Raw genomic sequence first — 16,283 nt, forward strand, 5'->3', positions numbered from 1 at the left:
TTCTTCCAATAATAATATAATTTGAAATTTATCTATTTTGTTTTAGTAATATACAAAATAAATAATTTATAAATTATTATATTATTTCATTTTAAACAATAAAACAATTTCAGTTCAAAACACAACCTTGATTCATTGGATAGCCTTTTACGTTAACGTTAGTTCCGAAAACTGCTAAAGTTACGGTCTCTTCTTCATGAAAATGGCATGTAAGGAAACGTGCCTTTACAGGTAAGAAACTGGGATATATATATATATATATATATATATATATATATATATATATATATATATATATATACCGGGACCATTCGATGTATAATTTTTCTATATTTCATCACATCCAATAGATGAGTGACACCGTATCGGTGCTCACAAAAGTGTGTACGGTAGATGTGCAGGATATCAAAATTATATATATATATATATATATATATATATATATGTATATATATATGTATGTATATATATAATATGTTGTTGTCCTATCCCGTGATCAAAGCCAATCTTTAATCGCAAAAATAGTATTCCATAAAAGGTTTTAACGTTAGACAATAAAATGATATTATTCTCTATTACATCACAAGCGTCTCTATCCAATTATGTAAATTTTAGATCTTCGATCCTCAACGAACAATGTCAAATATCGTTAAAATACGATGGATCTACATGATCTGATTATGTTGAGATATTAAAATAATTACTCTCAGTGGAGGATGTATTCACTCGTAAAAATGTAAGTAGGAAATATATTTCTTTAATATGAGATTTTAATCTTGAATCGCGAGTTTATGTAACACCACCACTGATTTTAGACCAATGTTTTTTTCCCATAATTGCAGACAAAAATTGAGTTGGTATGACTACACAAGTTTATTTCATGTGTTTTGATTGGGCCCAAATTGAGTGACTTGGGCCGGGCCTATGTGTTGTGAACAGGCCTTATCGACCCGACTTTTATTGAGCTTCATTGGTCCATAACAGTTCTTCATTTAGCCCAAGAGAAAAGTGCAATTATAGAACGTGAGAATCATTAACATTTGAGCAGCCAAATGTTTATTTCTTACCTTTTGTCTGACAAATGTGAAGTAGGTCTCTGGTACCGTCTCGCGAATTTTTATATGTGAGATGGGTCAATTTTACCGATATTCACAATAAAAAGTAATATTTTTCATGAATGACTCAAATAAGATATTCATCTCCAGGGGCGGAGCTAGAATTTTGAATCAGTGTAGGCTATGATTCAGTGTAGGCTATGATATGCTGTAACTTATCACCACAGCGGTCTTTTTTGCAATGAACGGAAGAGGAATTGGCCCACTTATATTTATAGACCCTATTAATTTTATTTCCAAAGCGTAGAAGGCTTTTAAAAAAAATTGGCCCACTTATATTAATAAACACTATTCATTATTTTTGGCCCACATTTATAAATATTATTTTTTTTGGGCCCAGTGTGGGCTGCTGCCCACACTGGGCCTTAATAAGCTCCGCCCCTGTTCATCTCACAAAATACGACCTGTGAGACCGTCTCACATAAATTTTGTCATACATGTGATGTGTATTTGTAATATACTAAAAAATATATTTTAAAAACTATAAATTTAATACGCGTATTTATACCTAGTAATAATTTAATAGCACTACGTGGCTTTCTTTTCAAAACCTATTTTGATCTAGGTTTCCTTAGAAATTGGGGAAGTTATTAATTATGACTTGAGTAAGTTTTTGTGCTACGGATCCGCTCAGGTTTATAATATTTTTCATTTAAATAAGCATATACTACATAATATATTTTAACATAAAAAGTATTATTTTAACTCAAATCAATATATTTGTTATATAATATTTCTTAATAACATAATTAATAAGGAATTGTTTGAGTTTTTTATTCTTGGTTTAACATCATAATTTATCTTAATTATATATTTAAATAATCAATAAATATATATATATATATGTATATATATATATATATATATATATATATATATATATATATATATATATATATATATATATATATATATATGATGTATGCCACCCCTACGGGTGACTTTAATTTCATATGTCGTGACGTAAATGAAAGGATTATCTCGTCACCAACGACGTGGACCAGCTTTAAATGTTATCGTCATTCCTTCAATACGCAATTATACGAATAAATATGATTATTATATAATTTTTCTCGATATAATATATTTTATTCCTCGTTAATATAAATTGGGATGTTACATAAATTTTAAATTCAAATTAGTGGTTATTACCTAAATGGTAATTCTATAAGAAAAACATAACAAGAAAATTATTAAAAGAAAAATCATGTGAATAAACTAAGAAGCTAATAATAAGTGCATAATTATATTTTGTTTCATACTATTATATAGAAAAAGGTAATAAATATTATTCTCTCAATGCTATAATTAATATAGAAAATATGACTAAATTCCTTGATATCTTTTTAAATGTTAATCTTGCATTTTGAATGAAGTATAGAGAAAATTCGAATGTTTTGCATTTGTGCAAGTATATCACCCTTAATATATAGTAGGAGATTTCACCATTTTCGTATAGGTATATACAATATAACATTAGAGGGTTTGTATTAGTTTTGAATCATACCAGCTAAGCATTATTTTTGCATGAATTACTTATTATAAACTCGACATTTGAAATAATATATGTAATGATCATGAGTCGTAGGCTGACTCAACATGAGTCTCAACTTATATACTCATACATCACTACTGATCATGGATCGTAAATTGATCGAGCATGAGCTGTAGTCCATTATCATGCATCAGCACTCATAGAATATCTCATCAATAGAAAGTGATCTATTTCGTCTCCCCACAACACCCAAACTCAAAACAACCAGGTTTAAGTACTTATTGTGTTGGTATCAATTGGGTTACCGGCTCAATTGGTACCAACACTCTAGAAATCTATATACTTTATCTCTGAAGGTCTTGGTTTCGAGTGTCGGGGTAGACGAAATAAATAACTCTTGGAGAGTTTGATATTCTATGAGTGACAGCACACGTGAATGTCGATGAAAGAGAAGGCCTCATAAAAAACTCAAAAAAAAAAAAAAAAAAAAAACCTTGAAAAGAACACAAGATCGAGATAACTCATATTCTTTACGCCTCGTTTTCAAATTTATCAAAACATAGCAATGTCAAATTCTTATAGCCTTCACGAGGTGAGAAAATTCTGGCTCCCGCATCATATTGACAAATTACTCGGTTCCTTGGTCAAATGTTGAGATATAATTGCTAATAATTATGAATAGTGGTCGTATTTTATTGAATTACATCAATTTTTACTTGTTCTTTATCCTACCCTATCGAACATTGAAAAATCGCACAAATTTTTAGTAATTAAATCTAAAAAAACCACAAAGAAACACGGTTTCATATATCTAATTTCGAATAAATAATTTATATACGAACAAAATCAAAAAAGAGAATTCACAATATTAAATTTAAATTTATGGGTTCACCAAAGATCACAAGTTCGCATTTATTTGTGATGTGAATGGACATATGCATAAATATAAGAGTGGTCCTCGTGTGAGACCGTTTCACGGATATTAATATGTGAAACGAATCAATCATACTCATATTCACAATAAAAAGTAATACTCTTGGCATAAAAAATTATATTTTTTCATTAATAATCCAAATAAAAGATCCGTCTCACAAATTTGACCCGTGAAATCGTCTCACACAAGATTTTATCTAAATATAAAGGTATCGGGCACAAAGAGAATGCCAATTACCAAGAACCCTAATTTTTTGGTAAAACGACAACTTGTGGTGTAATATAGATAGATCGATTGTGTGGATTTGAATGAAATAGGATATGGACTCCACCGCATAATTTCAAAAAAGTTGAGTGTGGAAATAGTAAACTAAACGTGGTACGTCTAAATCCATATATATACACACACATATATTAACATTTACATATGTTGTTATTATTATTATATAGCATGGGTTGACCAAAAATGCTTTAAATACACACATAAACTGTCAACATAACGAACAAGACAATGCCCTGAAATTGACAGTTTCTGAAAATATTGTTCCTGCATTTACAATATAATAAATAATTTTTTCAAATTTTTTTATTGTAATCAATAAAGGGTTGTGATTTGATAAATATAAAGTATATATAAATAAATTATTGTTTTCTTTAGAGAACTAGTATTTTTATTTGTTACCAAATGACACATAAGTCGGTATCCATAAGATAAAAGAGCATCTCCAACTTTACACTATTTTAGCGTGAAACACTAAAATAGCACAGAGATTTCTCTCGCACAGGGGCTGCGCTGTTTTGGCAATTTGGCGCAGCCCCAATTTGGCGTAGAGCAATTTATTTTTTAATTTTTAATTTTTTAATTGTATTTTGGTTTTTAATTATTATGATAAATATTTATTAATTGTATTTTAGATAATAATCTATTTTATTTTACTAGAGTTGGGGGTAGGATAGAAATTGATTTCCATTATAATAATTAATTCTTATTACATATAATATTAAATATAATGATAATTATAATATTAATCTTGTTAAATTTATATTATTATGCTAAACAGAATAATTTATATCAAATAAAAGGAATATTCTAAGAATATATTTTTTAGCGTAAGATTTGAAGTAAATGAGTTGGAGATGGACGTTGTATTTGGTGCATAAATCATACTATTTTAGTGTAAAATTTTCACCAAAATATATTTTTGGGTTAGAGATGGCTTTAAATGTTTTTTTAGAAAATTATCCTCGTATGCTCCATCTGATCTTACATAAATAGACTGCCATGTTTATTATTAATTAGTTAATAAAGAGAAAATAGTATAGGAATCTTAATTAATTTAATATTTATATACATTAAGAATTAATACAAACTCTTTTGGTAATAATTTTCTAATTCCGGTTCGATGATGGAGACAATTTTGAAGATTAACTAAATTAATTATAGAACACAATTATTATGTCCTTAAAAAAGGCATCTTTTCTTCTTTTTTTAGAACCTTAAAAAAAATATTCGAAAGGCTATAAAACTACCGAACTTGACCCCCCCAAAAAAATGTAACAGTGTCCCACAAGCAATCAATTATTACCACGTGTCGGAAAATGAATGGTAGGTAGTTGCATGAAGAAAATCCCGCGCAAATTTGGACTGTATTGCTGAGTCGTGTATGAGGCGGCCGGAATCTCCTGCCTGGGCTGGGGCTGTCATCTGTGTCAATTACGATATATTTTTCCATAATATTTTTATATTTTACATATAACAAATACAATTCAAATAATGCTGGAGTCTAATCTGAACATGGATAGCAAAATGTTGGTCAATGAGTTCCTTTCGACCCTAGTCTTTTTCTTTTTATAATAGGATGGGAGTGTGCAGAAATTTATCTGCCGGAACCCAAACAACTCAAAAGTATTTGAACATGAGGACTTCATCTTTACAAGTAGACCGAAATCTCAGGGTACTAGATGGATTATTCCATCCTACCCCTGCAGGATACATCTAAGGGCCGGAATTTTTTCTGGCTCAAATTTTTTTTTAAATTTTTTTTTCTCATAAAGTGAAATCTCAATCATTCATATGAGGTGTGGGCACTACCCCACACCCAGGATCGAACGAACCGTACTAGATATGATAACTAATTGTTTGGACAAACCCGGGACATAACCTGTCATGTGAACCCGACGGGACCAATCTAGGTTGGACCGTGGACCTGTTAAATTTATTTTTTCTCAAATATAAAATAAAAAAATTAAAAATTATTAATCACTAAATTTATTTTTGGAATTTATATTAATAATATTTCATATTATATATATTTATTTCAACTTTAAAATATTATAAAATAAAATTATGATTAAATATGACAAAATTATAATTATATTAATAATAATAATAATAATATATGTTTATTTATTTGTATATATATGCGGGTGCTAAATTCGGGATCCAGACCCGCTTGTGATCCATTTAAGCGAGTCTGAACCCTCCCCGTGATTTTACAAAAAGGAGACCACCCTCCTCCTGCCCTCGTTGACATCAGCAAATACCACTATTAATTACTTGCACCACATCCACATCTCCTGAATTCTCCTCCTCCAATCTTCTCTCTATCATAATTATCGACACTGCATCAACCACATACAGTTCTTCAAATCACATAATTCATCTGGATAGTAGCTGTACTCTGCAAAGGCAAAAAATCTTGAAGTACTAAAAGCTAATCTTGTAGAAATGGAGATTCCAGAGATTAATATGATTAGCAATTTTGAAGCTGGGGTGAATTGCCTGCAAAACCCATCTTCAGTTTCTCGTTTCTTTGCACTTCCTGGTTTTGGGGTGTACAGTTTCTGGAAATGGGGTGCTTTGATTTTTGCAATTCTGGCCACTTTTAGCGGTATAATCAGGAGAATTAAGCTTATTTTCTTTCGGTTGCATACGATCATACCTTCTCCAAATCGATTTCAACAGATTGTGATTAGTGAGGATGACGATATCTCCTTGGCATCTTCTTCCGATGATGAGCGAGAAGAGGAGGAAGAAGAAGAAGAAGAATGTACCAGGCCCACGACGTCGTTTTCAGGTCAACAGCGCGTTGATGAAGGCTCCTTCGTTAAGGATCCATGCCGGTTGAGAAACCTGAGGCGGGGGATCTGCGGCGGCGACGGGTTTGATTGGTCGGATTTTACTTCCGGTAAAAACGTTGTGAAGCTATGGGACAGTCTGAGCTCAAGCTTCAATTTTGGGCTGGATTTCGATGATTTCGAGTCGGACGACGTGGTTTCTACCTGGGATTTCGATCGGCGTCGGGATTCAAACGGATTCCCGGGCCGGATTTCTAATATCCCGGCGGTCGTCTTCATGGCGGAGGGGAATGAGAAGGGAGACGGCGTCGTTTTGCGAGGCTACGATACGAGAGTTCGGAGTCGGGTTCCAGATTTGTATGCCGAATGGCGGTCATCGCCTGCGGCTAAAGTTGCCGCCGCCTCCACAACCGTCATCGGTGGCAAGATATACGTCAGAGACGACGTCAGCGGGGTCTTGACAGTGGGAGACGTTAGAAATGTGAGGATGCCGTTAGAGAAGACCGGAGATTCCGACGGCGAAACTTGGTGGGACGCCGACGACCTTGTTATCGAGGACGAATATGTGGTGGTTGACAAGTCAACTTAACCATGTCTCCACGCAATTTTCATTTCCTTAAATCGAAATTATACATAATATAATTTGGTCGCAATTTAAATCCCATTTGATTATGCTTTCATTTGGAGAGAGTTGTTGTTTATAAATAATTATTCCAATTACTTTATTCTGCAACAGCTAATTCTCCATAGTTTATTTAGCCATTTTACTTAATTACGTCTCTTGATTTATTTAGTCAATTGAATTAGGACAAGTTTTGTAAAATTGGATCATAAATTTAAAGTATAGATGAGTTATCAAATCTCAATTTTGCGTGCCATTTTAGCATAAAATTTTAGCAAAAACTTGTGTGAGACGATCTCATGGATCATATTTTGTGAGACGTGTCTCTTATTTGGGTCATCAATGAAAAAGTATTACTTTTTATGATAAGAGTATTGCTTTTTTTTGTGAATATCGGTAGGATATGTCTCACATATAAATATTAGTGAGACGATTTCACAAAATACATACTCTAAAACACCTTGGCAAAAATTTGTGTGAGACGGTCTCACGGGTCGTATTTTGTGAGACGGATCTTTATTTGGATAATCCATGAAAAAGTATTACTTTTTATGCTAAGAGTATTACTTTTTATTGTGGATATGGGTAGGGTTGACCCGTCTCACGGATTCACATGAGACCTAATCTAAAACCTTTGGTTTTTTGTTAATCTTGATGAACTATTAATTATACCACTTTTGGTAATTATTTGACACCAAAATTTTTATTTTGGGCCAACAGTAGTACTATGAGAATGCAAGATTCCATGTTTAAATGCATAGACTTATAATTCTTAGCAAAAATTAGATTCAAATTAATTGAAATATCTATGTTGTCGAAACTTTATTGTAGTGGAAGAGGACAAAATAAAAGTAATCATAATTTATTTCACATGTCTTGTTTTGCCATAACAAATTATAGATGTCTAAAATCGTCAATAGCAAAAGTGGTGAGTTCTTTTCAAACATCTCCTTGTGCCAAAATCAAAGCTCCTAATAAAAGTTTTTTCGCTATCTTATTTTATACAAAAGTTAGTGTGAGATAGTCTTATGAATCGTATTTTATAATACGCATCTCTTATTTAGGTCATTTGTGAAAAAATATTAATTTTTATGCTAAGAGTATAACTTTTTATTGTGAATGTCCGTAGAGTTGACATGTTTCACAGATGAGTGGGTCTCATGTGAGACCGTCTCACGGATCATAATCTGTGAGACGGGTCAACCCTACCCATATTCACAATAAAAAGTAATACTCTTAGCATAAAAAGTAGTACTTTTTCATGGGTGATCTAAATATGAGATCCGTCTCACAGATACGACCCGTGAGACCGTCTCACACAAGTTTTTGCCTTCACAGATAAAGATTCGTGAGACCGTATCACAAGAGACCTAATCTTTCTTTTATTGATTAACCATTAATAATTTTATTTAGATTTGTAAATTGGATCACTCTTTGTATGATTTCATAAAATCTTATCCAATTTAGTTAAATATTTTTCAGTTGTTAAAAATATTATTGATTTTATTTTGTGCTTTTAATATCCTTTTTGTTGTTTTAAGAATCAGTAGGTTTTCCGGGGTGTAGTTTTAGGGGAAAAAATTGAAAAACAAGAAGAATTTCTTCGACCACCATTTATATATTATGAGATAGCATCATTGATATTTATTTATGGACAAAAACTTGTGTGAGACGATCTCACGAGTCGTGTTCTGTGAGACGAATATCTATTTGGGTCATTCATGAAAAAATATTACATTTTATGATACAAGTATTACTTTTTATTGTGAATATGGGTAGGGTTGACCCGTCTCACAGATAAAGATCCGTGAGACCGTCTCATAAGAGACCTACTCTTATTTATGAGACAAATCAATCATGTTCATATCTATAATATAAAATAATAATTTTTCATGAATGATTCAAATATAAAATCTGTATTACTATAAATGAAATTTTTTTATATAAGTTTTTGTGTTTATATATCGATAAAAATATTATTAATTAAAATAGACAAGTTGTACTAAAAATTAATAATGATGATAGACTTTGAGAACTTCTAGAAACCCTAATAAAAGCGGAATATTATTATTTTTTTTTTAATTTCTCCTCCCCATGAAATGAAATCTTGACCTATGATATGGTGTAAAGCCAACCGGTTGTGAACTTCATCACGCGATTCACAAGATATGATTACTTAACGAGATAAATGTGATTGATATTTGTCCGTATAAAGAAAGTCATTAGTCATGGGGTTGGTTTGAATATTTAAATGAGATTATCTGAAAATTACAAAGATACCAACATACAAATATGCTTACTTATTTAATATATATAACAAATTTAGAGTACAATTATTCAATTTTTTAATAAATGTTTCGTTTAGTTTATATATTTTTTCGGATTATTTTCCATAGGGTTATATCATATATATTTTACTTGTTTATATATAAATAATATGTATAATTGTTCAAATCCACATACACTGCTCTCATAAATTTTATTTAACTGACGTGAGACAACTAACAATCTAATCTAAACACACTTACTTTTGATTTGGGAAGAAAATGATGTATACCTAAGAATTTTACGTGCAATTATTAAAGAATAGACAGACAGTTGAAAAGATTGCAGGAAAATGACATATTAAACCTCTTATTTTGTTATCACATACGAAAGCGAAGGATGCAATTATGTTCACATTTGCTCCACCAAGTCAAGAACTAGTAAGAAATAGAAATTAAATTTGGAAAAACAAATGAAGTTTATATTAGACAATAATTGGATTTCTTTTGGATCCAAAAGGATTACTTGAAAACTTTTAAAACCTTTTTTTTTTAGAATGAAAACTTTTAAAAACTTGCTGATATTTGTCTCCATTTTTTACGCTCTCGAAAGCATTTCAAACGGCAAAATTTACTGAGAAGTAACGTAGATTTTATAATTCTACTTCAAGTATGTTTAAATAAATTGAATGTGCTTTTTAACTATATTATCCGAATATAATATAAAGTAGTTGTAGACGTGTTGAAAATTAGGATTTAGATCTAACTAAACTCCAAAAATTAGCTAAACGAGAAGATTATTTAAGTTTATATATGCTAACTCTCATTAACTTAATAAGGCCGATGTGAGACAACACACCTCTTACGTACATGAATGGACATTTAAATCGTGAAGTTTATAAGACAACAATTGGCCCTCTGTGGACAGTTCGACACATAATAATGAAACTTGAGCTCTGATAACATGTTAAGATTGAGATTTACCTAATTCAACCCTAAAATTTAGCTCTGATATCATATTTCCATGAGATCGCTAGGAATATCAAACTCATTGTTTAAGTTTTCCTAGTGTCTTCTTGCTGGTAACGGGAAATGGGAGCAGTGAGTGGGAAAAACAGTCCAAGAGTTCAAAAAAAAAAAAAAAAGAGTAATCGGCATAAGCAGAAAGCACAACTAAACATCCAAAAACAATAATGAAAAATTTCATAAACTTTAGTCATCGTAGTTCAAGCATTTTCATTTTCTTACTCTATGCTTTGAAATTTCTTCACTCGTTTGGATAGATAAAATTATGATAGATTTAAAATAGTCATAAGATTATTGTCATTTCGAATTCATTCTTTCTATCCATTCCTCAAAATCAAATCCTTCCACAAACTAAACCTTATTTATTTAGGATTAAATCTTGAATTGGTTCGAGTAGTCTGAACTTTCAAAGTAGTTCCCTTCACGTTCATTGGTTGTTTGAAACTTAAGCTGGATCAGTTCTGTTCGAACCGGGTGCTGCTGGGCCCTAATTGTGATCATCTTTTCTAAAAGAAGTAATTATAGTCTCAAAAGCTGGAATCCCCAGCCCAAGGCCCATCCTTTTACGCTTCAAAAGAAGTTAAATACTTAACAACCTTTTAGATGCGAGTCTAAATATCTCATGGAAATGGACTCCATGAGATTTTTGAACTTCGGTCATGGACAAAAATTTGTGTGATACGATCTCACAGATCGTATTTTATGAGACAGATCTCTTATTTGGGTCATTCATGAAAAAATATTACTTTTTATGTATTACTTTTTGTTGTGAATATTGGTAGGGTTGATCCGTCTCACAGATAAAGATTCGTGAGACCGTCTCACAAGATACTTACTCTTGGTCATGAGCTATGGGAAACAAAAACAAACCAATTTATAAGACAAATACCAAAATTTGACTATTTAGGGTTTCTAGACAAAATAATAAGATGGTTGTGCAATTTCCCAATAAATATAATCTCTATTTCATACTTTAAATTTTAAGTAGAGTTACATTTATAAATTTCTGATACCATCTGCCCAGTGCTCCTCATGAATTCGAGTCAAGAAATTAAAATTTTTATCGAAATAAAGATATTATCGAATCAATAAATTGGAAAAAAGAAATATAAATCGATAATATCTATAATATATATTATCATCATTATTAATATTCTATTATTATAAAGCATGTGAGCTAATTACTTTTGTTTTGGTGTAATATTTTGAAGTACTAAAAATACCCCCATCAAATTAGAAAAATAGTGAAATACTCAATTTTTATTTAATAAAAAAATATAAAAACACATTTTAGAAAATTTGTATTTTATCTATATAACTATTATATCTTATCCACTTTCAATTTTTTTTATTTCTAAAAACATTTACTTAATATTTTTAAACATTTAAAATGACCATATTTTAATAAAGCTTGTGTGGCCATATTGTAATGATTTTTCTTCCAGCAATTAGTTTTTTCCTATATAAACAGTATAATATCGATATTGTGTCGACATCTATGTATATGATATCCACATAATTTTTCGCATACCTAAAAATTTCAGTACGATATACCATATATGCGAAAATTGTCGATATATCGTATTGAACCACCCTTAACTATATTAGGGAATCTAAACCCATTATTAGCTTGTTTGAACTTGATCGATTTTCGGTTTAATTTGAATCAAGAAATAGTTCGTAATTCTTCGTATGCATATCGGATGAATAACCATTCTAGATTTAAATTGACAAAACCCTCGTCCAATTAACCAAGTACCAATTTCGATTCTAAACCAAACCATTTTGGTGTAGCTTCAAATAATCCAGACAGGCAAAAACTTGTGTGAGACGGTCTCACGGGTCGTATTTTGTGAGACGGATCTTTATTTGGATAATCCATGAAAAAGTATTACTTTTTTATGCTAAGAGTATTACTTTTTATTGTGAATATGAGCAGGGTTGACCCGTCTCACAGATTGAGATCCGTGAGACGGTCTCACATGAGACCTACTCATCCAGACATCTCTATTTGACCAAAATAGCGCAGCCTTGGTGCAGGGGTTTTCATATTTTTTTATTTATATTTATTATAAATATTTGTATTTAAAATTATAAATATTATTTAAATAATAGTATGATTATTATTTTAATAATTAAATATTTAATCATAAAAATTATTAAATAATAAATGTTGATTTTTAAAATATTTACGTTAATTATTAATATTCAAAAACTAATTTGTTTTTATGATTTTTCATTAATATAATTTAATACAAATACAAAAAATTAATACAACGATACAATTCATAACTAAATTGAAAAATATAATCGAAATACAAATGTAACTTAAAACACATAATTTAATTACAAAGACAATAATCGAAAGAAATTTGTATTTTTATTTTTCAATTTAAATAATTTCGCATATTAATTCATATTATATATAAATTAATTTATGTTATATAATTAAATTATAAACTTAAATATTTTTATTTAAAATTTTTAATAATAAAACATTAGTCATTATTAAAAATATATTAAATAAAATATAATAATTAATATATATAAAATTAAAAGAATATTCTCGGAATATTCTTTTTGTTGTAAAATTTGAAGTAAATGATTTGGAGACGAATGATGTATTTGGTGCAGAAATCACACTATTTTAGTCTAAATTTTGCAACAAAATAAATTTTGGAGATGCCTTAAGCATGCATAATTATGCTAGACATACCGTGCAACTCAATCAATAATTATTGGTCAAATTAGAGAGGCTAACATGTGTTAGCCTCAGTCATTGTGCTAATTGCAATATATAGGATCACGCCCAAAAGAATCCGCACGCGCACTGATTTTTCTGTCTCTACTCTTTGCTTTTAAATTGAGCATCCTTTGGAAATAGCTAGCAATTTAACAATTTTCCAATGTTTAGGCTTTTATGAGTTCATAGAACAAATACTTCTTCGGCACCGTGCAAACAAAGACATTATAAGTTCATTAAGGTTGGGAATGAAAATTGGTGCAACTTTCGAAATATGATGTTTGAATTTTTTTAAGCTTAAAAAGTATTTAAATTTTGTCATACTACAAAATATAATTAAATGTTTAATCATATAATCGACATCATGGTTAAGTCATATGTTCAATTTTAGTATTGCAACCAATGGTCGGTTTTATAACATTCATTTGACTAAAAGCAAAAATTTGTGTGAGACAATCTCACGGGTCGTATATGTGAGACGGATCTCTTATTTGAGTCATCCATGAAAACGTATTACTTTTTATACTAAGAATATTACTTTTTTATTGTAAATATGAATATGATTAACTCGTCTCACATATAAGATCCGTGAGACGGTCTCACATGAGATCAACTCTTGACTAAAACGTGGTTTAGCACTAAAAATGATTTTTTTTTTTATGTTTTTTTAAGTTATATATGAATGTAATACTTGAAAAGCAGTTTTTCTTTAATTTTTTAGGCATATATTAAAATGAAATAGCGAACAGTAGTTTTCCTTTGGATTATTCAAATCCATGATTTTTTCCGTAAAGGTAGAACCCAACATAAAGCTAAACAAAACTTTCGAACAACAAAATTTTAAACTCTTTTTTCTTAAAAAAATAAAATAAAATAATAATGCATTCCGACAAATTATACAAAAATAGAATCATAGTTTGAAAATAATATTGATAATAATAAACCGAATCATTGTAGATTACTAATATCTTAAAATAAAATAATTGGCGACACGATACTTCCAATGCCACTCATTCGCTTTCTTCCCCATATTTTTGTCTTTTTATAACTTTTTGGGATCTATTTCTCGTGGCTCATCCACTTGGGTTCGTGTGGGTTCAGAAATAATATAAAACATTGTTTAAGACACCCACTCAGGCATGTCCATGTTGAGCCAAACGATGCGGTTGGGTCATTCTTATAGACATGCACTCGAAAGCAGCTTTTCTTCTTTGTGAAGACAGATTTTTTTACCAATTATTATTATTACAGAATTTATCAGTTATAAAAGCATCTCCAACCCCTGCATCACGTTATTTTGATCCTGAGGTTTCCTCCAACAGGGAGCATCTCCATTTCCTTCTACGTCAAATTTGGCGACGCTCTGGCGCAGAGTGAAGATGAGTTTTCTTTTTTTAAAAAAATATTTTTTTTTGTTTTTTTATTATAAATATCTATATTAAAAATTATAAATATTATTTACGTAATAATATATAAATAATATGATATTATTATATTAATTTAATAATTAGATATATTTTTTAAAAAAAGGAAAAAAAAGTGAGTAGATCGAGATCTTTAAAAAAAAAAAATGGAGTGGGTAGAGAGCTCTTGTGCTTCGACCCACCTGGATCGAACTCTGAAGAGTGGGTCGAGCTCGACTCAAACAAATAGCTCGACCTATCTTTTATTTAATTAAATTTTAAAAAGATCATATATTGTTTAAAAAAATTAATGGATCATATAATTTTTAAAAAATTTTAAATGGATTCAGTCTAAACGTATCTATCAGTCAAAACTTATCTGTCAATCAAAACGACAAAACTTATAATATTAATTATATTGCTAAATTTAAAATATAAATATTAAATAAATAATAAGAAAAAATTAAATAAATCAAATAAAAAAGAATATTCCGATAATATTTTTTTTTAGAGTAAGATTTGAAGTAGATGAGTTGGAGATTAATATTATATCAGAAACTATACTATTTTAAAATAGAGTTGCTTAAAAATAGAATTTTATAGAATTTTGGGTCGGAGATTACCTAAATAATATATATATATATATATATATATATATATATATATATATATATATATATATATATATATATATATATATATATACAAATCCCAATCCTGGATGAGCTGTATAAATGGTGACAAATTTGGAAAGCAAAACCTATGATTGGGACTCAAAATAGTTTTCATTTCCTATACACTGCGGTTCATTCAATATGCCTACTTTCTTCGTCATCAATAATCCCGACGCATTCTGAAACTCTAAAATAAACGACCAAACAAATGGGAGGCATTTTATTTTATTTTTATTTCAAGCTGGTTTGAAATTGTTTTGAACTAAAAATATGTGAAGAAAGCTGTGTTCTAGGGAGTCCGGTCCCCACTTCGTATATCTATTTGAGAAATTTTAAGTTTCAAGAATTTGTTAGCCCTAAAACTTCGTTTTGAATTTTATACCCTAAAATATTGAAACGTCCCTGCAGAAGTTTATATTGTTTCAAATAAAGTTTCACAAAATGCAGCCATTAATTAATTAAATAATGACCTTCTTGATGTTGTGGTTATCACAACTGTTCTACATGCTATAGGGTGAATTATAGCTCACGCGATACCAATATATCAAGTTTATGATAAGTTTCGAGTACGAGAGACTCGCTGATTAATATAATGATTTATAATTATAATTTTATGTAAATCTTGAGTTAAACATTATGTTTCTCGTGCGATTCTCAATGCTGATGGAAGGAAGTGATTGATTTAATTCTACTTACTTTAGGTTTTTATTTAAACGTACGTCCAAGTGTATAATTCATGTTTGATCGTCCCATCTTATCGAGTACTTGTATTTTGAATTAGAGATATGTCTTTGCAAAATCTGAACTACTTATTTTAACTCAACTTTTGCTTGCTTCCTTCGATTGATAATATAAACAACGAGAATAAATAAATTATGAAAAGGATAAGATTTGGAGTACTCCAGTGGGATCCTATTGGCTTAGACATTA

The 16,283-nt window shown here is 29.9% G+C and overlaps 1 protein-coding gene across 1 annotated transcript; it reads left to right on the plus strand.

The window, feature by feature from the left end:
- Window positions 1-6,042: 6,042 nt before the first annotated feature.
- On the plus strand, window positions 6,043-7,370 carry LOC140830523 (uncharacterized). The gene has a single exon (XM_073193881.1). It carries the CDS (start codon window positions 6,272-6,274, stop codon window positions 7,208-7,210), a length of 939 nt encoding a protein of 312 aa, XP_073049982.1. The 5' UTR covers window positions 6,043-6,271; the 3' UTR covers window positions 7,211-7,370.
- Window positions 7,371-16,283: the final 8,913 nt, after the last annotated feature.

Source organism: Primulina eburnea, chromosome 4 (genome assembly GCF_022965805.1).
Source record: "Primulina eburnea isolate SZY01 chromosome 4, ASM2296580v1, whole genome shotgun sequence".
Taxonomy (NCBI): Eukaryota; Viridiplantae; Streptophyta; class Magnoliopsida; order Lamiales; family Gesneriaceae; genus Primulina; species Primulina eburnea.